Raw genomic sequence first — 26,474 nt, forward strand, 5'->3', positions numbered from 1 at the left:
TGCCAAACCGATCATAGTACTAGAAATCTTTACGGAAAAACAATACATACGAAGGGTGTAATCATGTTATTGAATTTACTGTGTACTTAAAATTTTGTTCATGTTGGACTAAAATTTAGAAAAAAACGGATTTTTTTTAACGATCAAAGCTATATTACTAATAATATTAGCTTCGAAATTCGAATTTTTAATTCTTTTCTAAAGGTATAATGTATTTTATCAAATATGGTCCTAGCTCTAGGGTGCATGCCTCAAAAACTCAACCCAAGCATAAAGATAAAAATATCTTGAACTCAAGGCAGTGAGTCATAAAGATAAAAATATCTTGATCTCTAAGGTTGATATCTTGAACTCTAAGGCATTGAGTCATAAAGAAAAATATCTTGAACTCAAGGCATTGAGTCATAAGATAAAAATATCTTGAATCAAGGCATTGAGTCAAAAGCCCAATCCTCATATCATACCACAACTACGTGCCAAAAACAACATACACCAACAAAAACATTACACATCAACCCATTGCTATTTTTCAATATCTCTCTGTCTATCTATCTATATTATTTATATCTTGATTAACACATAGATAGATATATTAATAGGGACGAACGTGATTTTATATTAGGAGGTAAACTAGAATTTTTTAAAACTTCAATGGATTGAATATGAACTTATAAAATTTCAGTAATAAAATTTAAAAAATAATAAAAAAATCTAAAATCTAAAATCTAAAATATAAGATATTTTTAAAATGTTAGGGTGACTTCCCCCACTCCCTCAGCCGCCGCCGCCACCTTGCACTTAGATATTAACTCTAGAAACTAGACAAAATAAAGCTAAAATCCAAGAGGTTAGAGTTCTTAAGAATATTGTGTAGAGTTCTCTTGTTTATGGTAAAATAAAGAGTATGCGTTACTGATTATTCCACTACTTGGCCTCGTTTTCCCATTTATTTACTTGTTTGAATCCTCATCTGCCCTTACCGGACGAGACTGAGAGCAGCCACGACGTCCAGCCGCCACGCGAAACCACCGTCCATTTTCCAGACATCACACGGCAGCGTTCTCGAAAGCTTCTCCTTGTTCCACATGTACTGCAACCTTACCTTGCACGAAAATGCAGTGCAAAACCTAGGCATTTCTTGTTTCAACACAAGCCGCACCGTTATCTCGGTGGTGGGGATGGCGGCTCGCCGCTTCATTCGCTTCCCTACTGCCATCAGCATCTTCTTGTAAGCTCGTTAACCACTGGACCCTATACAATCCATCGATATGAATCCGGACACGTGTCGGCCTCCAGATTCTTTATCCTTTCCATGTCCGTTCTGCCCAACTTCCTACCATGCAACCGTCCGTCACGCACTCCACCGTCACCCACGACTCCATTTCCACCGCCGTTGCCTTTCTCCTTTGATTCATCAGAACCGTTCGATCAGGTTCTTCAACAATATCAATCCAACGGTTGTTGAAGTTCAAGTCCAGAACTCTACCGTTTTGATTGTTAAACGATCCGTCCCCTTCAGCTTTCTCGGTAGCAACTGCAGAGTAACAATATTTTCACGATTCTTAGAAAGCTTCATCATGATGAATTGGATCTAATTCCGATGATGATCTTTTCTTTCTCCTGATATTATTCTTTCGAACGCTAACGTACTTTCTTTTAGCTCTCGGCGCACAAAGCAACAAGCTCTTGTTATCAATCATATCCCATCGGATACGACACGTCGGTAACCGGTTTCGGAGCTATCGGCCGGAATCTTAACATTATCGGAGTGATCACCGTTTATTATGTGCGCCACCTGTGTAACCAACCTTGCTACCTTCCCATCAAATCGTTCATCTCTCCGCCTCCGCCGCTTGAACCTCCGCCTCCAGATAGATAAAAAAATCGAAGCTCCTCTTACTTCTTTGTCCCTTCAAGCTCATAAATCTCTCATCCTAACTTTCCGGGGATGAGGGTTTTGTAAGGGAGGCGATAAACAAAGCGGCGGATAGGGTTTTGATTGGCTGAATGTTTGATAGGTGGGACCCATATGAAAAGCAGATGGGCCTACCCTGAAGCGATTGTCCAGCACCGCGAAAGAGCATAAAATGAAGGTTCGAGAAATGGACACGTGGTCATATCTCATTAGCTTGTGACATGTAAATTTAACGCTGCGATTCTCCGCATCCCGCCGTGACATTCACCTTCCAGTTATCCATACCAGCAAAGTTGTTGGAAAATAACATAAAAATACATTTAAAAATAAATTGATTATTATATATATAATTTATTGTATATATATACAGTACTAGTAAATCGTGATTTTCATTTCTAAAATATAGTAAATGAAGGTTCAAGTGGGAACATGGCGCGTGTAAAAGATGATAATGAAAGGGAACAAAGAAAGTGGGAAGGACGCGTGGCGGATCGATAAGCATGTGGGTGTAGATTTCTGACGTCATCGGATTTGATTTAAAGGTATTTTTGGATCTTGGGATGAAAAATTATTGATAGACCGATTCATCACGTTTCAATAAATTTTAAAATAACATTTAAATAATTATATATATTTATTTATACGTAAAAAATAAGTAAAAGTTCATCTTAAAAAATAATATGAATAAAATTATTAGTTAGAATCATAAATGACGTAATGAATCAGACGTTAAATCTTAAATTTTAAAATATACATACGTTGTTTCAATCTGAAAAGTACGTGCCCTCATTATCTAAACAAAGCTTACAGTATATTGTTATTATTTATCAGATTTATAAATGTTTATATGATTTTTAAATAGAAATTTATTATTTTTTTATATATTTAACCCTATTAGTGTATATATATATAAGTATGAAACCTACAACGTTATTCTTTTTAAACCCCTATAGTTATCTATTTTGTTTCGAAAAAATGTAGAGAGCTGAGATTACCTGAAATGGCTCACCATTGATAGAGTCCCAAGCTTAGGGCTGGAGTCGGTGAAGGTCTCCACCGACGCCCGCTCTCCGGGACCGTAACGCTCGTCCCGGCGGGGTCATCATCAACGCCACCGTCTGATCCGATACCTTATCGCTTCGTGATCTGCCGCAACTCTTCCCTCCAACTTCGAGCACGGCGATGGAGGATCCGTCGGGCGAGACCACGATCAAGAATCGTTGATCTGTCATGATCAACGCTCTCCGTCCATCTTCTTTCCTCCTCCTCCTCTTAGTATTTTTCTCACAAACACTAACGTATTTTCTCTTCACTCTCTCGCTTGTAACCCCCGAGTTCTTGTTGCCGAACGTCGCATCACCGGAAACTGGATCTCCGTCCACCGGTTTCGGAGCAATCGGCCTGAATCTGCATTATCCGGTTGATTATCGTCTTACCTTGTGCACCGCAAGCGCATTTTAACATCCACCAAGCATCTCCGGCCTCCATTTCCCGTCTTAAAGATATTGAAAAAATACTAACAACCCCTCTCCTTGTTTCATTTGCATTTTTTCCCCCAAAGGGCAATGGCTTCACCGGAGGTGAAGCGATAATAGCGGCAGCAAACGTGTCCTTCGTCAGAGCAGTCCACGTGTTCGGTAAAAGATGGGTACACGTGGTTGAGCCTCGGGAGGCGGCATACATATTCTGTTTTGAAGTGGAGCAGCCGAGCAGCTATTTTTTAGTTATTTATTTTACGTATAATAATTATTCTGAATTTATTTATATCTATTTCATTTAAAAATTTTATATTATTAATATATATTAAACAATATTTTTGTACCTATCACTAATTAAACGGAGGTAAGAGCACGTTGGTTCAGGTGACAAAGGGACTGCCAAGAAGGAAGTACATCTTTGGTTGGGTTAAAGAGACCCTGTACCGCAGACTTGTATTCATATTTATTTTCTAAAGTGTCTTATATGAAAAATGGTGAGTTACTCGAGATCGATTCAGTCAAGGTTCAATAAATACTCGAATCGAATAGACTCGATTCGAGCTCGAGCTCAACTCGAATTCTTAACGATTAGAAATGAGCTATTTGATACTCGACTCGAAAAACTCGTGAGTACCTCGAAAATAATATATTAAAATTTTATTTGTTTAAAATTAAATTATTAATATATTAACATTTATGTGTTGAATTTTTATAAAAAAATACAGTAAGACTTTTATGTTTTAAGGTTCTAGTTCGAGTTTGAGGGTTCAATCTAGTTAAGTTTAATATTTTTTTTTTATTTCAGCTTTTTCAAACTTCTCACGAGCTTCAATTCCGGATTTCGAGTTCGAGTCGAGCTTAAAAAATAATATATTAAAATTTTATTTGTTTAAAATAAATTATTAATAATATTAATTTATGTGTTGAATTTTTTATAAAAAAATACAGTAAGACTTTTATGTATTTAAGGTTCTAGTTCGAGTTTGAGGGTTCAATCTAGTTAAGTTTAATATTTTTTTTTTATTTCGAGCTTTTTCAAACTTCTCACGAGCTTCAATTCCGGATTTCGAGTTCGAGTCGAGCTTAAAAATTTTAAGCTCGCGAGTTTTCAAGTTAGAGCTGCATTTCAGAGTTTTCGAATCGAGTCGAGCTCAGCGATACTCGAACTCGACTCGGCTCATTTACACCCCTATTCGTAATATACATCTAAAAATAAGTTATCGGTTTTTTTTATTCTTTAAATAATAAATAAGATAAAAAAATTATTTAAAACATTATTATTTTACATAAAACATCAATTTTTTTTAATATTTTCGATAAAATTTCTTAACAATAACAAATCGGTACAAAAATAACAAAATCGGTAAGCGCTATTGGTTTGTTAACAAATCGATATAAAGAAATAATAATGTTTCCGATATTTTTTTTATCAGTTTTGTTATTTAAATAATAACAAACGATAGTATCTTTTTTTAATCATATTTAAAATTTTCGTACGTGATCATGCCCTGAAAAATGGGTTAAGTTTTAAAAAAGGGCTAGATGTAAATTTACATGTCATGTCCAAGCTAAAAAAAATTCAAAACCAAATTAAAATCAAATTAATGCCTAGTTAACTAAATAAAATTTTAAAAAAATGAGTGATTAAATTAAAAAGATAAATATGATCAAAGTTGAGTGACAAACTATGTCAAAACTCTAAACCTTCTTTTTAAATACACAGTTTGATAATGTTGAAAAAAATCTTAAATTAAATCCAAATTTAATTTAATCAATTCATAGAATCAACTTCAAGAAATATCACTCGACATCAAATTTATATCAAATTATGCAATTTTGGGGCCAAAGTATATCATCTCTTGAAGTTATATATTCGAATATCAATGATTTTAATAAGATATTAAAAATACATAAAATATTATAAAAAGGCAAAACTATAACTTTTATAGTTAGTTTACATATTCATGAATTTTGAAGTAAAAATTAACGACGTAAGATTTTATGTTGAGAGTGTAAAATTTTAGAAAGAGCATAAATCTATGAGGTGCGGAAATCAAAATTTTATGGGGTGCAAAGCAGATTATCAATAGAAAATAAAAAAAAAGTATATATACTATACGAGAATATATAATTTTAAGAGGAACGACCGTCCCAGCACCTGTAATTGAAATAATGTGCTTGTATATAAGATATATTGTTAAAAGTTGTTGATGTAGCTAAAGCTAATTTACATGCATAAGCCTTTACTCTGTAATTTGGTGAGGGTCGAATGATGTTTCGACCAAAAGTCTCAACCCTCAAGCCTCTAACATTATTCAACACGACCCTATGCTCAATACTTACCATGCTTCCTGCATGCATATATTTCTTATCATATGCACTTGCCAACTTTTGTTCTTTCCTTTTTGGTCCCTTGATGTCGAACGGCCTCATTCAGAAACCTAGACATAAGAAGAAGAAAGAAAGCTAGAAGTTATAGAGGTTTAGGGTTCCTTGGATAGTGGATAAGCTCAATTATGTGTGCATGCCTGGATAGTATAAGCTTAATTGTGTATGCATGCATGGATAGTGGATAAACTCAAGTATGTGTTCATGGAGGCAAATGGATAAGCTCAATATGTGTGTGCATGCATGGATAGTGGATATGTACTGCATAATGCATGCATGTAGAGTGGATAAGCTCGTTATGCATGCATGGATACTGGATACTGGATACGCTCAATTATGCATGCATGGATAGTGGATAAGCTCAATTATGCATGCATGGATAGTGGATAAGCTCGATTATTCTCATCCAACCACATGTAATCATGCCATCGAATGCAGTTGCGTTTACATATGTGCGTAAATTCTTAATATGCAGTTAGAGATACTAAGTATATTAGTAGTAAATATGCTCATAGTTAATGGTTCAACATCATGCGTGTATTCCACAACCTATAGGCTATATACTACATTTATGATGTATGTGAATATAAAACATTCTATATCAATCCTCAAATTATAAGTATATTCTATTCTGATCCCCTCATTAACAAGTCGTTAAATCTATTAGACTCATTCATTCATTATCGTTGACAGCAGATTTAATTTCTAATTCTTATATCTAATTAACATGTATAGTAAACTAAACAGTCTGCATTACCTGATTAGTCTACGAATTCGCCTCGTCTTTCCCCTTTATTAATCGTTTGAATCATCATTCCTCCCGGCCGAGACTGAGAGCAGCATCGACGTCCAGCCGCCATGCGAAACCACCGTCGATTTTCCAGACATCACACGGCAACGTTCTCGAGAGCTTCTCCTTGTTCCACATATACTGCAACCTTACCTTGCATGAAAATACAGTTGAAAACATAGGCATTTCTTGTTTCAACAAAGCCGCACAGTATCTCCGGCGGTGGGAAAGGCGGCTCGCCGCCGTCTTCGCTTCCCCTACCACCATCAGCATCTTCTTGTAAGCTTCGTTAACCCACTGGACCCTATTCAAACCATCCGATATAAATCCCGGACACGTGTCGGCCTCCAGATTCTTATCCTTTCCACGTCCGTACTGCCTAATTCCCTTACTTCCGTGCAATTGTCTGTGACGCTCTCCACCGTCACCCACGACTCCAGTTCAGCCCGTTTCCTTCCTCCTTTGATTGATCATCAGCACCGTGTGATCAGGTTCTTCGACAACATCAATCCAACGGTTGTCGGAGTTCAAGTTAGATAAGAAGGTACCGTGATTCTCATCCAAACCCTACCGTTTTGATTGTTAACCGATCCTTCCCCTTCAGTTTTCTCCGGTAACAACTGCAGAGTAACAATATTTTCACGATTCTTAGAAGCTTCATCATGATGAATTGGATCTGATTCCAACGATGATCTTTTCTTTCTTTCTCCTGATATTATTCTTTCGAGCCCTAACGTACTTTCTTTTAGCTCTCGGCGCACAAAGCACAAGCTCTTGTTATCAATCTCACCCCCACCGGATCCCGACTCGCCGGAAACCGGTTTCGGAGCTATCGCCGGAATCCTAGCATTATCTGACTGATCACCGTTTTATCATGTGCACCACCTGTGTAGCCAACCTTACTCCACTTCTCATCACAACCGTTCATCTCTCCGCCTCCGCCGCCGCCGCTTGAACCGCCGCCGCCAGATAAATAAAAATCGAAGCTCCTCTTATCTTCTTTTCCACTCCAAATACAGAAATCTTTCATCCCTATCTTTTTGGGAACAAGGGTTCTGTTCAAAAGAGGCGATAAACAAAGCGGCAGATAAACATATGATCAACGCGTGCTAGCGTTTTTGATTGGTTGAAAGTTTAAGATATAGGACCCACGCATATAAATGAATTATTGTTTTTCGTTTAGCACTACGAAAATGAAATTTTGAACGTCCAATGTTAATAGTTAAAATTTAATTTATGAATTAGCATAAGTTAAATCGGGTCAGATTTTGGACTCATTTGATCTGTCTCGAAATTATAAATTTTTAGTATGATTCGAAAAATATACATCTTTTATAACCCAAAGTCAACTCAATTTTTTTAAGATAAAATCTAATTTATCTTACCCAAATAATATATTTTTAAAGATATTATTTTTACTCAATAAAAATAAGAATTTAATTAAAAAAATAATGTATAGAGGATATTAATATAATCATCGCTAAATATATAAGATAAAATTATAATTTTTTAGGATCAGGTTGAGTTTGGTATATTTCATCCTAAACTCAACTTTATCTGACTTAAACATAACCTTAAAAGAACTCGACCCGATCTTAAATTTTAAAAAAATCGATCTGATTAGATAGGATCAGATCGAAAGCCGTCAGATTCGAATATCATGTCTATCCCTAATTATATTTAAACAAATATGTTTTGTACTTACTAATATTAATCGGAAAAAAGAGATGGCCCCATATAAAGTAATGGGCCCAAGTCGAGTCAGCACTGCCAAAAGGGTAGACACGTGGCAAAGTCTTGAGGGTGGAGTATCATTCACAGTTGAATGAAATAAAAAATAGCATATAAAGGGGGGCCGTTGAGGAAACGAACACGGTCCTTTTCATTAGCCCGTGGAATCTAATTGAACGCTACAACTCTCCATACCCCGCCGTGAACTTCACCTTCCAAATATTCATACTCGCAAAATTGGTGGGATATAACATGAAACTATATATTTTAAAAACAATGGATAATTTTTTATATATGATAAATTAGAAATTGGCCGTAAATTATTCGAGTAATAAGGGTGTAAAATTATATAAAGAAAAGTAATAGTAATCGTGATTTTCGTTTCTAAAATATAGTAATGAAGGTTCACGTGAACATGGCGCGTGGAGGTGATGATCTAACGAAAGGAAACAAAGAAAGAAGGAAGGGGACGTGGCGGATTCGATAAGTATGTGGGTGTAGATTTCTGGGCGTCGCCTGATATTTTTAAAGGTGTTTTGATTGTGGATTCGGACGTTGCCCTCTTTTCAATATATCTTTAATAATTAATAATATTTAAATTGTAAAAGAGATATTTTAAAAAGAAACAAATAGGCCAAGGTGTTGCACAAAAAGGAGCAGCCTAACGAACCTCGCCATCCAATGTTTCACCCAAATCCACATGATACACCGTCCAATCCATATCCGTTCATATCCATCTTCTCCTGTCGCGTTAGGCGATGTAAGACATTGTCCAAGATTGTTGTTGGTGGCAGAATTGTTTTGACACAATTAAATTGTCGTAGCACACGATCAACAGTTGAAGTATACATTGTAATAACACTGTCATTGTAAGGTTCACATGAACGATAATATTTTTTACACTATATTAGAAAAACTCGAATAAAAATTATAAAATTGATTACATCGTTTGTCATCTTATCAATCGACAATTTAAAATCACGCAGAGTGTAACATACTTATATTTTTGTCATTTGTCAAAATTTGGGGTATTACATATATCTTATTAGATGTTCGGACAAGATAGCTCCCGAAGTGAAGCGGGAGATGATAGATTAGCTGAGAGCATTAATTCACCTACCCTGATCAGGCAAGGTGAATGACAGACACCTTCTGGAGTGCATGTACAAGACCAAGACGTCTTCTTCAGGACATTGGACGCTATTTTAACGTGTTTCTAACCTCTTGCCTCCTCAACTCAGAGGACTAACATAGCTAAAGAGTTAAAAAGATTATGAGCTCCTGAGTTTAAAGGCGAAGCCGAAGAAGGTCCTGTTGCGGTAGACCTTTGGCTCAACTATGTAAAGATCATGTTAGAGGGACTCCACTATTCTAATGTGGAGAAGTTAGACGGGGTAGTCTCCTTGTTTCATGGACAAGCGATAATTTATTGGACAAATGTGACTTTGAGGATGACAAATGATCAAGTAACATGGTATTTGTTTTTGTAGAGTTTAGGCAAAAGTACAAGAAAATCAATTCATAAAACAAATGAAGCAAGAATTCTTGAACCTAAAGCAAATGAACTGCAATGTGTATAAATACGAGTGCGAGTTCAACAAGTTAAGTCGTCTTGTGGCTGAGTTGATTCCAACAGAGATGAAGCATGTGAATGGTTTGTTGAGGGCTTGCGCCCGAGGTTGAAGGAAATGTTGATCGTCTTGGGAGCAATGATCCCAACCGTCTGAAGAACTGGGGCTACATCAAGTTTTTGCACCACCTAAGAGAAGCAGAGATATATGTTTTCGGTCTCAGGCAAGGTCTAAATCGGTGGCATCCTCCGCTAGAGGATCAAATCAGATGAGAGATAGACAGACTCAATCAGTAGAGTCTGGTGATGGAAGATCACAGCAGAGACACTGTCAGACTTGTGGAAGATATCACGTGGAACATGTAGAGTTAAATCTGGAGCTTGTTTACGATGTGGGGAAACATGACATTTCATGAAAGATTGTCCATTGAGAGACATAAGAGTACAGTCGGAGCGATATGATTCGATTTCTCAAAGAGGAAGAGGTAGAAGAAGAGGCAGAAGTCAACCATAATCCTCTACTCAACAAAAAAATTCGCTCCACTGCTTGAGTGTATACCTCAAGACCATGAAGACCGGGATGATTCAGATATAATCGCATGTACTTCTATATTGTATGATAAATGTTTATGAGGTTGATTAATTTGGGGCTTGAATACTTATATATTAGTAAATTGGTGAGAGAATTGAGAATTCAATTAGAAGTTACTAGTAGGGCATAGTGCTTGACTAAATAAGATGCGTCGAGTGTATTCCATTGGAATTTAAGGATTTGAAGTAATAATGGGAATGGATTTGTTAAAACGCTATCATGCAAATGTTGAATGTGGAGTAAAAGGATAACGCTAATCATTTTAGACGGATTGGAAATTACAGTGTTAAAGGATTTGTATGTTGACGGAAGTTAAAGATTGACAGGAAATTTAAGATGATATAAAGGTATAAGTATTTTGTGATTTCAATAAGGATTTTACAAAGAATAAAGTTTGTGCAAAAAGTGTTAACTATCAGAGTTATGAAAATCCGAGGAGTGTTGTTTAAGGATAATTATAAGTGATATGAAAGGTTTATGGGAGCATAAGGAAAAAATATGATCTAGGACAATGAGATATTGATTTATGAAGAATTAAATAGATAGAGAAATTGAATGAAAAAAAGTATCGAGTGTGGATTATAAGTTGATAGAGTAAGGAAAAGGTGTAAAGTGTGGTGAAAAGGTGTTTGATTTAGGGAAGTGTATGTCTTAATCATCTATGATGAAGATTTAAGATTGTGATTCTTAGTTAAATAGACGTAGTCAAGAGATAAAGAAATTTGTTATATTAAGAAAGTTTAAAATATAATTGAAGGATTATTTTCTCTTTGGTTTCAGTATTAAAGGACGGGTGTGTTTTCTTAAATGATATGGATGAATAAAAGGAAAAGGTAATATTTGAATATGAATAGGAAATGTGTATATAATATCTTCTTCTAGGATTGTAAGTGAAAATCCGAGGACGGATTTCTTAAAGGAGAGGAGATTTGTAACATCTTCAATATCGGGTTAGTGATTAAATTGAAATATTTCAGGATTTGTTGGTCAAAGTAAATAAATTAAAAGTTTGGGGACTTATATTGTAAATTTTGTATAGGATTAAATATCAAAGAATGAGAAATGGAAGGGAAAAATGGTCATTTGACCTATAAATGAATTAAAAATGAATATGGAGGATATATATACACATGGAAAATGAGGATTAAAAGTCTCCAGAAAACTCTTCCTTCTTCTTTCTCTTCACCGTGAAACCCAAGGCATAGGTGAGTTTCCATGTTCGTTGGTTATTTGTTGAATTCAAGGTTGGTTTATGATCCTTAGGTGATACTTAAGCTTAAGGAAAGCTTAAGTTGTCTTAAACCATAAGGTGAAGGAGTGAGAGAGATTAAGATAATGAGTTTTTAAATGAAATTATAGGAAAAAGTTGTAAGTGGATTTTGAAACTAAATTTTACTTGTCAATTGTTGAATTAAGAGATATGAAGTGATAGAATTTAATTTAGAATAAATAGAAAATTTGGTATGATTCTTGAATTCCATATGGAGAATGAGAGTTTGAGGATAAATATGTGTTAAATGTCTAGGAATTTGTTTGAGTATGTATCCTTGAGTTAAGGGTATTAAAGTAGTTAAGTTATGAAGAATTAGTTAGAATGAAGTAATTTTTGGCTTGAAAAGTGATTTTCTGGGCAAGGGGTACCGGTACCCATTCATCATGTACCGATACCTCAAGAGTAAAAACAAAGAAGACATTTAAAGGGCATTAGATACCTGGGAAGGTGGTACTGATACCATAGGTACCCATACCATAAAGGATATCGATACCAGGGAAATATCAAATGTAATTTAGGTACCGATACTCGTCTTGGTACCGATACCTCAACTAGGAGTAGTATCGATAGCCTATAGGGGTACGATACCACTTCAAAGGGACATGAAATAGTTATTCTTTCAGTTTAAGATATGAGAAATCATAATATGTTATTTAGAATACTGATATGTATGATGTTTAATCATGTAGACATCGAGGGTAAGCAAGTTCCGGAACGACCACCAGTTAGGAATTCGGTTAAAAGAAAGGAAGTCATAGGAGTAAAATTGATAGCAAGTGAGGCCAATGTGAGTGTATATTAGTGATGTATGATGAATGGAAATAAGACTCACGATGAGTCTATTTCCTATAATAGTATACATGAATCATGAATATGAGCATGCGATTGATATGATGATATGTGATTATATATTATACATGATTGTGTGAACATATTTAATGTATGGAATCTATGACATGATAAATGACAATAGAGACATAAGGAATTGTATAAATGGGTGGTATGTGACTTTATAGACTAAATGGTATATGATAACATAAGAGGACAAATTATAAACTACATGATAGGATATAAGTAACTTCCTAATAATAAATTATAATTTAGGAAATATTAACATAGATGAGTATATGAATAAGTCAGATAAATTTTATAGGAAGTTCTTTGGTAAATGGAATTATGATATAAAATATGTAGGGTCCTTATTGATAAAATATAGTACAAATGATATAGGAAATCATATGAGAAGGTTATAGGAATTGAGCAATACAATAAGTTATAAGAATAACTGGAAAAGTAAAATAATAAAGGACATGGCCGTAAATTATATTATGGATCAGTGATATAAGAATATGATACAAATTGTGCCATAAGAACTTATGTGTTATATGATATGAGATAATATATATATATATATTTACATAAGACGATATAATATTAAATGACTATGAGAATATGAATGTGAATCATATGAAAATGCTCTATATGGAAATGAACCATATGTCCTTATGAGTATGTGGAAATAAGTGATATTATTACATGATGTACAAAATATAAGCTTGTTAAAGAGACATGTGGTTACATGAAAGTATGATATGAGTTATGTGATGTGAATAGATGAATATGTGAATATGTTGAAATTAAAAGATAATGCCCATGATATGAGTTATGAGAGCTATAGGTATAGTTGGCATGCCAAGAGTCGAGGGTTACCTATGTCCTTTGGGACATGGACAGTTACTTATGTTATTCGGATGGATGTCATTCGGACATAGATTTCATATGCCACTTAGTGAATTTTATACGAGCTGTAGTGACAGCATATGTGTGCACAACCTCAAGTAATCATGTACCTTGAGTCATCGATAATATACATGGGCTTATAAAGGAATTAAAGAATTTGTGCATGATTTTATCTTAATACAATATTATCATTACATTGATTCATATATGGTATGATTAATTTGTGATATGTTGAGCATAATTGCATTTGGATAGTAGACTGTATGTTCATATTTATAGAAATTCTTATTTATATTTTATGCCTCACTAAGTCTATGACATAGCGTGTAAATGATTTACACGTAGGTGCATGAGAACAAAGAAATCAGCCCTAGGAGCAGTAGAGCAACATATCTCAGTGTGACGATCAGATCAGAATACTTACACAGTTTGTTTATGTAATAATGTGTTGACATGTAAATAGAGTCGTATAATACACACACCTTAAAATATATAATTATATTAATTATATATAATAATATTTTTAAACATCTTAAAATAAATTAACAAAGATATACCATAAAAACCATGGTTATCAAAATCGGACCGGTCCGACCGGTTCAACCGGTTGAACCGTGAACCGGTAGCCTGTCCGGTCCGGTTATCTCACAAAACCAGTCTGGCAATGAACCACTGAAAACCGGTAGAATCGACTGAAAAACCGGTAAAACCGTGGTGAACCGGCTAAACCGACAAAACCGGTTTAAAACCGCCGATTCACTTTTTTCTTTAAAAAAAATTAAACCAAACACGTCGTTTTTTCAACGACCAAGTCAAATTCGAGTATTGATGAGCTTGACTCGAACTCAAAACTTTAAAATAAGCTCAACTCGACTCAAAAACTCACGAGCTAAAATTATCAAGTTCAACTTGAACTCGAAATATAATTTAAACTTGAACTCGAAAAGGCTCGAACTCAAAAATTAGAAGTTCGATTGAAGCCTAAAATTTGAGCTCAATTGAAGAAATAGTTTCACTCTGTGCTTACCAAAATGCTCCATGATTTTGAATGTCAAATTACCTTTATTATTTATAGAGTAAGTTGGGATGCTCTTCTATGTTTCTTAGTCATGTGAGATTGTTTTGTTCTCATATTTTTACTCTTTAAACTTTTGGGATGCTCTTCTATGTTTCTTAGTCATGTGAGATTGTTTTTTTTTCTATAAAAAAAATTAAACCAAATGACATCATTGTTATGATTTTTTAAGCCCAAATTTTATTTTTTTTTTGTTATAGTTATATAATTATATTTATTATTTAATATGTTTTACCTTAAATATTACGTTGTAGTTGATTTGAATCATTTTGTTTCACTTGATTTTATGGTTTTTAATTTATATATGTTATGACTTGTGATATTTTTATATCTTTTAATATTATAAACTTAAAAAAAATGTTACATATATATTAACATTGCTTTGAATATTATGTAAAATTAAAAAAAATATTATTTTATATAAAATCCGGTTCAACCGCGGTTGAACCCAGTTAAACAAGTGAATCAGTACCTTCAACGGTTCAATGTCCGGTCCGGTTTTAAAAACATTGCTAAAAACTAATATCGGTCTGATAAATAACCCTACTTTACAAAACTCATTTTAATCCATTTAAACTTTAGGATAAATTACAAATTTAGTATATAAAACTATTAATTTTAGTCAATTTTAGTATTTAAACTTTAAATTTTTTAAAATCATACTTAAAATTTATTTTTTATTTCACTTTAATACCTATTCAAATTTTAATATTAAGTTTTAAAAAACAAAAGTTGTTTAGATATTAAAACAGACCAAAACTGATAATTTAATTACTAATCGCATTAAATTTTTAATGATAGATATTAAAATGAGACAAAAACTTACCATTAAGTATAATTTAAAAAAAAATAAAAGTTTAAATATTATAAGAGACCAACACTTATAGTTTCTAAACTTTAATTGAAAAATAATCTTATAAAATTATATCAAATTAAACCGTGTTAAATCAGCACGCCAAAAATTGACGGCTTAGACTGATCTTAAATCTAACCGTCCGATCATTTTTATACTTTAATCCAGCGGTCATAATTTCTCTTAGGGAAGCAAAAAGCCCTTTTAAATGGCGAGAAGAAGACCGACGGCCGGCTGTTTTGCTTATCTCGCTAATAATTGTTTTCTCGATCCAATTTTTTTTTAATTTCCAATAAAAAAATTGTTCCTTTTTCTATTTTTAATAATATTAATAGTTAATTGGTCTAGGGTTTCTGGATCTACAGCCCTTTTGTTTCATTCTCCTGCGTGTCTCTGTGCTGTTTTTTTTGTTGTATTTCTTTTACTTCGTCGCCGAAATGATTTAAGGAATTGAAGAAAGGGTTTCCGACATTGGAGGAACAGTGAGCGAGCACTGCTATACTGGTAATTGGTACTGGTTTCTTCTCTTTTTTTTAAAAAAAAAAATTGGATCTAGTTTTGGGTTTCTCTTGTAGAATGAGGGGTTTTCATATTGGATTAGGGTTTTGTTATATCAATCTTCTTCTGATGTAAAGATTTGGGCTATTGTCTATTTAATGTTTCTTAATTTTCTCAAAAAGTTAAATCAGCAAGCTAGTTTTTCTTTACTTTCAATTTTAATTTTCCATGCATGATTGAAAAATTATTAAATGTGAATTTCGGGGTTATTTTTCTTTTTGGCGTTTTATGTGGTTTAATCTGTTGGATTTGTGGTTCTTAAGGATGGGTAGTGTAAATAGTTTAACGAGATGGGTAAAATTCAGTATTTGGGTAAATGCATGCTGGAGCTGCTTTAATTCAACTATGAATAAGTTCAATTTCTTTTCCATCGTTGGAAAAGCTTTACATCCAGATGTATTCGCTGTTTAGTCCGACAATTTTGATTCCCATAAATGTTTTCTAGGGTTTGTTCTTGCGAATTTAGGTATTTCAAAAGATAAATAGTTAAAGGAAGTAGACAAAATGGTCAAGAGATTTTATATTTGGGTAAATTGCTGAGAAGAGTTAATCTAAACTTGCTTGATAAAACTTTTACCAACCTTTACTCTTGTAGTTGAAGTTAAAAGGTGGCTGTATAGTTGCTGTAGAAATCAATTTGGATAATTTTACTCTATGGTTGTTATATTCAGAGTGCGGTGATTAAATCAGCAGCTCCTTTTCACTGAATAAAGGGATACAAAAAGAAGTGGTGTTTTGGCTAAGATGTTGGCAAAGGGAGATACGTTTGCAGGACAGTATTATTGTGGTCCATATGAGCCTCCAGGTGAATCAGAGGGATCTGGTAGCTCGGGACGAATTGATGCTGAGATTACTGCTTCAGAAGGGTCAAGTGCTCCAAAGAGAAAATGTAGCAGTTTGAACCCTGATAAAAACGACACTTTAGGTGTCAGTATGCAGGTTCTTTCGTTGTCAAAAATGTCAGAGTCTGAAAGAAAGGGATTGATACATAGGTTGAAACATGAATTGGAACAGATTCGGATGTTTCAGAAGAAAGTTGAGTTGCAAAGGACAAATGGGGTCACTGTGTCATCTTCTAGTAATATTCTTAGTTGCAGCAATGGACAGGTTTTACCTCATGCACAGGATTTTCAGAAATCGATGGCTTCTGGATCCAGGAAGAAGGGGAATCCTTTGAGTGGAAAGGCACGTGGTCTTAAACGGCCTTTTCCTGGGACATCTGAGTTGGCAAAGCATGCTTCAGCAGTAAACACCTCAAATATTATGTTGATGAAGCAGTGTGAGGGTCTTCTAAAACGACTGATGGGCCATCAGTACGGGTGGGTTTTCAACCAACCGGTAGATATAGTCAAGTTGAATATTCCAGATTACTTTAATGTGATAAAGCACCCGATGGATCTAGGAACAGTTAAAAAGAAGATAGCATCAGGTGCCTATGGAATCCCCTTGGAGTTTCATGATGACGTGAAGCTTACTTTCAGTAATGCAATGACCTATAACCCCCCTGGAAATGATGTCCACATTATGGCTGATACCCTTAACAAGTTTTTTGAGGTAAGGTGGAAAAACATTGATAAGAAATTACCTGTTATTGGTTCCCAGTTTGTACAAAGTAAAGCCCCTTCTGAGGACTTGGAGACTTCTAAGTCGGCGCCTCCTGCAAAAAAGAGAAAGACAACCTCAGTGGCCCAAGAAATTGTAAAGGAACCGGCAAAGAGAATGACGGATGAGGAAAAACACGATATAGGCAGACAACTGGAATCTTTGCTCTCTGAAATGCCTACACATATCATCGATTTCTTGAGAGAGCACAGATCAAATGGAAATGAATATGGAGAAGAAGAAATTGAGATCGATATTGATGTCCTCAGTGATGATAGCTTGTTACATTGAAGAGACTTTTAGATGACCATTTGCAAGAAAAACAGAAAACCCAAGTTGGAGGTGATCCTTGTGAAATTGAGGTACATATCCATAACTTATAAGGCCTCAAATTTTGAACCGGTGCTTGGTTTTGACCCAATATGTATATGTATGAAAGCAAAGTAGTCAAGTACTTCTAAATCTTATTTACTTTTGTTTGCTTTTTGGGAAATTTTCTGATTCAGGTAATGAATGAGTCTGCTCCAAGTAATTCATCCATGCAACAAGGCAAAGGTCATCTTTCAAATCATTGTTCTTAATAATTAACCAGCCTTCTGAGCTGTTTTCCTTCTCACTTGTTTTCTGTCCTTCTCATTTGCAGGGAATGACCAAGCTTATGAGGATGTTGACATTGGGGAAATGAGCCTCCCTATCAAGCTATCCACCTGTGGAGATAGAGAAAGATACAGACCATAGAAGTGCGAAGTCTGTCGATTCAAGCAGCTCTAGAGGTAATCACACCTTCCCTTTTTCCTTTGGTATGCATCGTGTAATTTGTCTTCCTAAGTAAATAATGAATCGTCAGTTCCCGCATTGTTTTGGATCCAATTTCTCTGTTCTCCATGCAGCTGAGTTACCAACCAACCAACATATGGTAAACATAATTGTTGGAAAAACTAGACTTGGAAAGTTTTCAGCTAGAGAATTGGTCTTTACATTTATGCTTTTGTATGTTATCTGCTGTTCTAGTCACTTTTGGTTGCTTGTGCTGAAATTTGGTTAGGTAAATAACTTATTTTTAACTCCCCCACCCCTGAAAAGAGAGGTAGATTAAATGCCTGTTGCCATTTCCATGGCTGCTTATTTTATTTTATCTTTGCAGATTCAGACTCTGGCAGTTCAGATAGTGAATCTGATGGTGCTAAAGCATCAAGTTTGGTGGATGCAGTGAAGGTGTGTGCTAGTTCTATTTAGTTTTAAATGATAATTCGGAGTTGTTTGACCTTCTAATTCTATGTTTGATCCAATTTAAAGTTTAACCTTGTCCCAAGGAGTTTCGGATGGCCTGGATTACCTTTTTAACTAGCATCTTACTTTGCATTACCCCTTCAGGTACCGGATACTATGGATTCTGGGGCTCAATTAGACGAAAAGACTGGTGCTGACAATCTTCTTGTTAAGAATCGTGAGTGACCAAGTTTTAATGTTTATATTTTTTTCATGAGCATCGAAGGAGAAATATTCCAATACGTATCTTCTTGCTTGAATGGCAAAGCCATGAAATCATATATACTCCTTTTAATGTAAGTTTTGTCAATCCGTATTCTATATGCAGAATGCTTGAGTGGGTTAGATCAGCTTGAGCAGACTTCTCGGCCAAAGCCAAGTTCTGTTGAGTCGGACGGTTGCCAAGATGGTAAGCTCAATGAAAATTATGAGAGTAAAAAAAAAAAAAAGAAAAAATGTATTATATTAGAGTTGTGTCTTACTGTCTTTCCAATTAAAAATATAGGGGACAGTGCTCCGACTGAGAGACAGATTTCTCCTGAGAAGCTCTATAGGGCTGCTTTATTGAAAAACGATTTGCTGATACCATTATAAAAGCTCGAGAAAAGGCACTTCCACAGGTTAGTTGAAAGGTTGGGTGCCTGGAACTTACGGTATTGCATACGTATTCTTTTCTGAGCACTTTTTGTCATGGATCAGGGAGATGTGGGGGACCCGGAAAAATTGCGTCTGGAAAGAGAGGAACTGGAACAACGAAGGAAGAAAGGTTTGAACTGAGTGTATTTGTTGTGTGTTCAACTTGCAATTTTTCGCAAGTTAATACATATATTTCCAAAATGGACAAGTCCACATATTTACAATCTTTGCATATTTTGATGTTGACCAGAGAAGGCACGATTGCAAGCAGAAGCCGAGGCTGCAGAAGATGCTCGAAGACGAGCTGAAGCAGAAGCTGCAGCAGAGGCGAGACGGAAGAGGGAGCTTGAGCGAGAGAAGCACGGCTGGCATTGCTGAAGGTGGTAGAAGAATGCATTGTATCAATATTTTCTTTAAAAAAAATATGGCATCCTTTTCAATTGTGGACTCAATATCCAAACATTTTCTGATGTTCTGTAGATGGAGAAGACTATCGAAATAAATGAGAATAGTAAGTTTCTCGAAGACTTAGAAATGCTTAGCACCACCCCGGTCGAGAATTTACCAAGCTCGGTGGATGGAGCATGCTCGGATCACAACCTGGAAGCGCTGGGTAGCTTTAAGTTTGGGGGCAGCAACCCCTTGGAGCAGCTGGGGTTGTACATGAAGGATGATGAAGAGGAAGACGAAGGTGAGCCTACCGGCGTTCCGAATCGAATAAACGATGCAGAGGAGGGTGAAATAGATTGAAATTTGCTCATGTACTCTCAACAATGTAATCCTTTTTTTTTTGGGTAGTATTTTTGTAATTACAATCACAAGCTTAAAAGAGTTTCAATTTTGTGTCTGTAATGTAGCTTAAGAGGCTTCCATTAAACATGACTTGCTTAAGAAACATTTTAACGAATTGCCTAAACCCTATTATTCCCTTAACAGCATAAACCCTATTATTTATGTTTTAGGATTTAGGGTTTAAAATTTAAGTTTCTAAGAATTTAATTTTCTCTAAAAATATGCCTATCGTCTTGTACGTTATACTGTACCATATTCTTTAAACTTATATTTCATTAAACTTATGTGCAATTTTAATGGTAAAGAGAGTATATTATTCTTAGGGATGGGTATAGGATCTGAACCCAACAGATTTTGACTCGACCCAATTAGACCGGATATTTTTTTTTAAAAAAAATTAGATTCGGATCGGATTAGATTCAAATTTAGGATAAAAAATATCTGACCCGACTCAAAAAAATATATTTTTACCTTATATATTTAGAAATAATTACAATAATACACATCTATATATTAATTTTTCAATTAAATCACTATTTTTATTGAATAAAAATAAAATTTTATTATTATTTCGGATCGAGTCAGATTTAGATTTTATCTAAAAAAATCGGATCAAGTTCGGGTGGAGGATATATATTTTTCACGGGTCAAGACGGGTGGAAAATGTAAAATTTTAGGATCGTTTCGGATTGGCTGAAACCCGACCCGTGCCCATCCCTAATTATTCTCCTTAGATAACTTGGATTCGAACAAACTTATCTGCAACAGATACGTAAGTAAATGACATCTTAATCTGCACCGAGAACAATAAGAAATATAGAATCTGAAAAGAGATGTAAAAGAAATTTAAGTCTTTGAGCAAAAATGAATGTTGATGTGCGTCGAGTAGCTTATTTCCTCTCAACCCAAAAAGCCGAGACTCGTTTAGGTTATCCATCACCACCAATAGGTCATATGGCAGAAACCTAGAACGTCTCCACAAGCGATTATTTTTTAAACAAATCCGAGAAAAACACATTAACAGTTTAACATTGAGAGAAACCGAAAGATGGCGGCTAGTTGACGACGTCAACGACCAGCTTGCGAGATTTGAGAACGGACCACCTCAAGCGGCGGTAGTAGCCGGCTTGGAGCAGTGCCAGCGACAATACGAATATCCATTTAAAGCCCATCTGCGTTAGAACACGGAAACATCAGGAATTAATCTGTTAAAACGAGGCATCTTTAGATGAAATGATACGCACCAGCTTCCTTTCTTCCATTTCCGGCTCTGCTGCCCATGACAAAAATGTCACCACATCTTTCCCCATCTACACCATATGACAATAATATGCAAATGATTAGGAAGGTTCTTGATCCCGTTGGAAAAATGACTGAAACAGAAGGCAGAGACCAACCTGAGCTTCAGTTGCAGGGGTGCCGTCTTCGTACTCCAAAGCACCATCAATAAGCATTTTAGGCATGGCAATTGCTCCCCCGGGAAAGTAAGGGTTATAGTGTAACCCGTCACGAATCTACAATATTGAGAAACAAGGACTTTAGGTATTAATCTCGACAAAGAATATTCAGTCGGGGCAAACCATCTGTAGCCTGCTATTAACGTCAAAGCGATGTATGTACCTACCACACATGCATACAAAAGCTACTGAACAAAAAAGAACTACTGTTCATGGTTAAATCAATGCTTAAATTATGAACTATAACGCTACAAAAAGACATCGGCCTTGCATTTAAAATGGGCCGTTTTCACAAGACAGAAACTCGCTGAAAAACGACAGTTAAAATGACAAAATTCGAAGAGTTACAAAAAATTCCATCCTAACTTCAGACCCACCACATTGTCTCTTCGGTTGCATACTCCCAATTGCCAAATATAATACATATGTAGTATCTTTGCACAAAGCTTAATTCCAAATTAGATGTTTGAACATAGTGAGAAACCGAATTTTACCGAAACACCAGCGGGAGGATCACGATAACCAGTTAGAAGCGCAAATACATAATTCTGACCATTATGACGAGCCTGAAAAAAATAACAAAGTATGAATCTCAAGGATCTATAAAAAAAAACTTCCACAGTAATCCAAATGAAAGTCAGGAATTACTTTGGTAATGAGACTTAAATCAGGAGGATAAGCCCCTCCATTTGCAAACCTAGCTGCTTGTTCGTTTGCATATGGCTGAGGGAAGCGGTCACTGAGCTTACCCGGACGAGTAAACAACTCGCCCTCATCATTAGGACCATCAGTCACCTCAATCTCAGCTGCCATAGCCTTCGTCTCCTCTTCTGTATATGCAACCCCCACCAAATCACGGTACGATATTAGAGACATAGAGTGGCAGGATGCGCATACTTGCTGGTAAACCTGGTGACCACGGCGAATCCTGATCATGCAAAATTATTCTCACATTACTACGGTAGCAAAGTATTAAAGTATCAGCAATGGTTAACCTAACATTACAACTAAAGTGCAAGTGTCTAAATAGATTCTCCCCATTCGCAGAATGGAACTTGTAAAGAGTAGAAATCAATAGGATCCAAAATGAAAGAAACCGTTCCTGGCTCCGGTTATATATCCAGGAATCATTGATGCTCGTACTAGGATCACGTTTTTAAATAAAGCTTAATCACTTTTGTGCATGCAACCAAAAAGTAAGGACAAACATAACTCACGAAGCATGGTCGTATGAACTGAGGATGCCTTCGTGAGGCCAAGGATAATTTGGAACTCCTAACCCGTGTTCTGCCTCATCAGCAGAGGCCACTGTTGCGAAACCTAGTAAACCGGTAACACCGGCTCCAAGGAGTGCGACAGTCCTCATACCAGCAGAACCAGCATCGTCGTTAGCTTTCCTCGACGTAAACCATGATAAGGCTTGAACCTGAACAACAATGCATAACAAATATCGACATCGGGTAGAAAATTAAATCCTAAAGAAACATTTCATTATCGTTCAAAGATGAAAAAGCATCAGAACTTGACAAAAATTCAGGAAAGTGGAAAATCCAAGAAAATCCAGAAAGAACTGTGTACCAAATCCATAGTAGATGAGCATAATATCAATGAAGGAAAAACTATGAACGAATCTTACAGCAGATCGAGATTGAAAATTCTTCCTCAAAACCTGGCGGATTAATCCTCCAGCCATTTCAATTAATATCCTGAAAAAAATGAGCACTTTAATGAGAAAAAAAAACATATTTACAAATAAAAATCCGACCAAATGAGATTAAACAGAGAATTCGTATTATATACATTCTAACTACTCCAAAAAATCTATCTTTTTAGCCAGAAAAATCATTAATTCTCGAAAAGGAAGAAAGCTTTAGTGTGTTCAAACAATTGGGTACTCATGAAATCAAAGGATAAACGTAAAAACACGAACGCCGGTCAGATTTTTCGCATAAAGCCACTTTGAAAAACAGCACAAAAAAACCAGAAAAGGTGGAGCTGTAGTTGAAAAAGGATGAACGAGGAAACCCTAAAATAGGGGATCGGGGTGGCAGATCCGACAACTATGGAGGAGAAATAAATAAATAAACCCAGAGATGAAAAGAGAACGAACTTGGGGGATAGATTGAAGATTGATCTCAGAGAGATGGAGATCAAAGGAACCGGTGGCTGCTTCAGAGATCCAGAGGAAAATAGAGGAACAGCTGAAAAAAAAAAAGATAGAGCAGAAGATGGATAAGTGATTGAAGATTGATTTAGTCAGTGAGTAGGTTTTGGGCCAATGAAAATCGGCCATTTGAGTGACTGAAGAACAGCCCATTGATGAAATGGCTCAAGAAAAAGGGCCCAGTTTTTGCTGAGACAACAACCCAAAGCAACTACCCATAGACCTTAAAAACAAATGGTCCGTATTAGTTTGTTGAGTTCATCGACTATTAAAATTTATAAAATGATGTTGTTTTGTTGAGTCTCGGACTAGTAAAAGTTACAAAATGACCACCTAACTATTCATATGTTCCAAACTCGTCATTTTCTGTTGAAAAATCGACGGTGGTTTGAATTGGACGTTAACAAGTTCACTGAGATATAATAAAATCTGGTCCCGAAATTGTTTGACTTGTATTTTGTGGATAAATTCTTCATTTACATTTGTCGTCAAGCTAATACTTAAAATATTATGTTGTCCATACATCATTAAAATATAATTTTATCATTATGATTAATTGACATGTTGATGTGACATAACTCTAGTAGATGAATGACCAATCTGAATGGTGGACCACAAGAGAACGACGAGTTAACCAACATAATCCAATTCAAGGCCCATTGGAAGATGGTCAATGGAGATCGGAGGATGAATAAATGAAAGAGTCAATCGTCGATTTGTGAAGATTAAGGCATTTCCCAACAAAACGAAGTTCATAATTACGTTTAGGGATTGAAAAAGTGCAGGCTAAAAAGTATGGACTTCATCGGCCCACAGATATAACAACCGATGATTGTAGACGCGGCGACCGACGAGCCCATCTTTTCTTTTCCATAAATGCCATCTTTTCCTTTCCTTTTTTGACACGTCAGAATTGCTCGATGTGCATAAATTGGCCTTTACATCATATATCCGAGTTAGCATTTAAGCCTAACCTAATGACTACGCTAATGGAAGGATCTGATTGATACGATCTTGATACTTTGAATACTCAATTAGAATGTTTTGAGATTCGGAACTAATTTAGAAATCGGCTCGTAATTTAGGGACATCTCATGCAATTAACCCTTTTCAAGTCATTATCACTAAACTTAGAGTTCATATTTACCTACACAAGTTCTTCAAATTTCTCTGGGCAACTGAAGAAGCATACGTAGGGAAATAAAAGGCATGGTATATATAGAATGCGTAACGATTTGACTCGTCAAGGAATTGAGTCGAGTTTGAATCAATCAACTTGATTCTAGCATTAATCGAGTCTAACTTAATTGGTCTATGCTCAACTCAATTAGTACTCCAAGATAGTATAAATAAAAAGGCATGATACCAAAAATAACCCTCAACGTTTATTAAAATAATCATTTTGGCCTAGATTATTTGTTTTAGCATTTTAGCCCCCTATTGTTTCTCTTTGGGGCAAAAGCTTTCTCTATAGGTGAAAACCATTAGTTAACACACAATTAACGCTCCAAAATAGGAGCCTTTTTAACATAAAATGAAATGTTGAGGGCTAAAATGCCACAAAAAAATAAAGGATAAAATGATTATTTTATCAAATGTTAGGAGCATTTTCCCCTAAAATGAAACATTGGGAACCAAAATCTTCCAAAAAATAGAATTGGAGATAAAATGATTATTTTAGTAAACACTGAGGACTAATTTTGATATTATGCCAAATAAAAATGAAAAATAAGATATTGATATAGATTCATTGATTTAGGGGGAAATCCAATATTTAAATTTTCATTGGCTGATTTAGATTTATTTAATAATATAAATTCAATTACATTAATAAAGGAATCAACAATTTAAATCACATTACATATTATATCAAAGTATACATTTTGCATTTGACATTTTAAAAATATAAACATATATATACCAAAAACGATAGGCATAATGCCACAAATAGTCCCCCAATGTTTACCACAATGGTCATTTTATTGTATATTTTATTCTTTTGTAGTATTTTGGGCTCCAACGTTTAATTTTAGGGCAAAAAAACCTAATATTTGACAAAATAATCATTTTGTCCCTTATTTTTTTTCTAGGTCATTTTAGCCCTCAACATTTCATTTTAAATTAAAAATGCTCATACTTTAGAGAGTTAATTGTGTGTTAACTGATGATTTTCATCCATGAAGGGAGATTTTTTCCCTAAAATAATACGTTGTTGGTTAAAATGCTAAAAAAAGGAATAAGGGTTAAAATTACCATTTTAATAAATGTTAGGGGCTATTTTTAGTATTATGTCAAAACTATATTATTCGAATTTTAATTTTCAATGAATAAACTATCAGAATTTGCACGTGGTAGAAAAAAATTTCCAAACATGTTTTCGTAGCAAACTTTTTGAAATTGTAATGAAAAGGCTTAATTCACTTTTAGTATTAAATTATACTTTAAATTACTTTCCGTGTCTAAATAATTTTTTTTTGTTAAAATAGGTGTTTAATATTTTTTTCTTATAATTTTGGGTGTTTAGCGTTGAAAAACCGTTAAGTGACACGTGTCACAATTTTTTAAAAAAATTAAAATATTATTTTTTTTTC

The 26,474-nt window shown here is 35.0% G+C and overlaps 1 protein-coding gene and 1 pseudogene across 1 annotated transcript; one reads left to right on the top strand and one right to left on the bottom strand.

Annotated features, from left to right (window-relative positions):
- The first annotated feature begins 15,675 nt into the window (after positions 1 to 15,675).
- On the top strand, positions 15,676 to 20,228 carry LOC120123570 (annotated as a pseudogene).
- An 849-nt stretch (positions 20,229 to 21,077) lies between these two features.
- Positions 21,078 to 23,927, bottom strand: LOC120123571 (cytochrome c1-2, heme protein, mitochondrial). Its single transcript, XM_039142418.1, has 8 exons — positions 23,830 to 23,927; positions 23,356 to 23,425; positions 22,937 to 23,145; positions 22,368 to 22,647; positions 22,214 to 22,285; positions 21,660 to 21,776; positions 21,507 to 21,572; positions 21,078 to 21,434 (listed from the first exon to the last, which is right to left on the bottom strand). Exons 2-8 carry the CDS (start codon positions 23,410 to 23,412, stop codon positions 21,318 to 21,320), a joined length of 918 nt encoding a protein of 305 aa, XP_038998349.1. The 5' UTR covers positions 23,413 to 23,425; positions 23,830 to 23,927; the 3' UTR covers positions 21,078 to 21,317.
- Between the last annotated feature and the right edge of the window lie 2,547 nt (positions 23,928 to 26,474).

This window comes from Hibiscus syriacus, unplaced genomic scaffold (assembly GCF_006381635.1).
Source record: "Hibiscus syriacus cultivar Baekdansim isolate YM2019G1 unplaced genomic scaffold, ASM638163v2 tig00110402_pilon, whole genome shotgun sequence".
In the NCBI taxonomy this organism is placed as follows: domain Eukaryota; kingdom Viridiplantae; phylum Streptophyta; class Magnoliopsida; order Malvales; family Malvaceae; genus Hibiscus; species Hibiscus syriacus.

Excerpts from the sequence above, each read along its gene's own strand:
- LOC120123571 (XM_039142418.1), bottom strand. The coding sequence starts at position 23,412 with ATGGCTGGAGGATTAATCCGCCAGGTTTTGAGGAAGAATTTTCAATCT. Across the intron at positions 22,286-22,367 it reads ATTTAAGTCTCATTACCAAA|GCTCGTCATAATGGTCAGAA; the intron begins GTAATTCCTGAC and ends TATTTTTTTCAG. Across the intron at positions 21,573-21,659 it reads CCCCTGCAACTGAAGCTCAG|ATGGGGAAAGATGTGGTGAC; the intron begins GTTGGTCTCTGC and ends CATATGGTGTAG.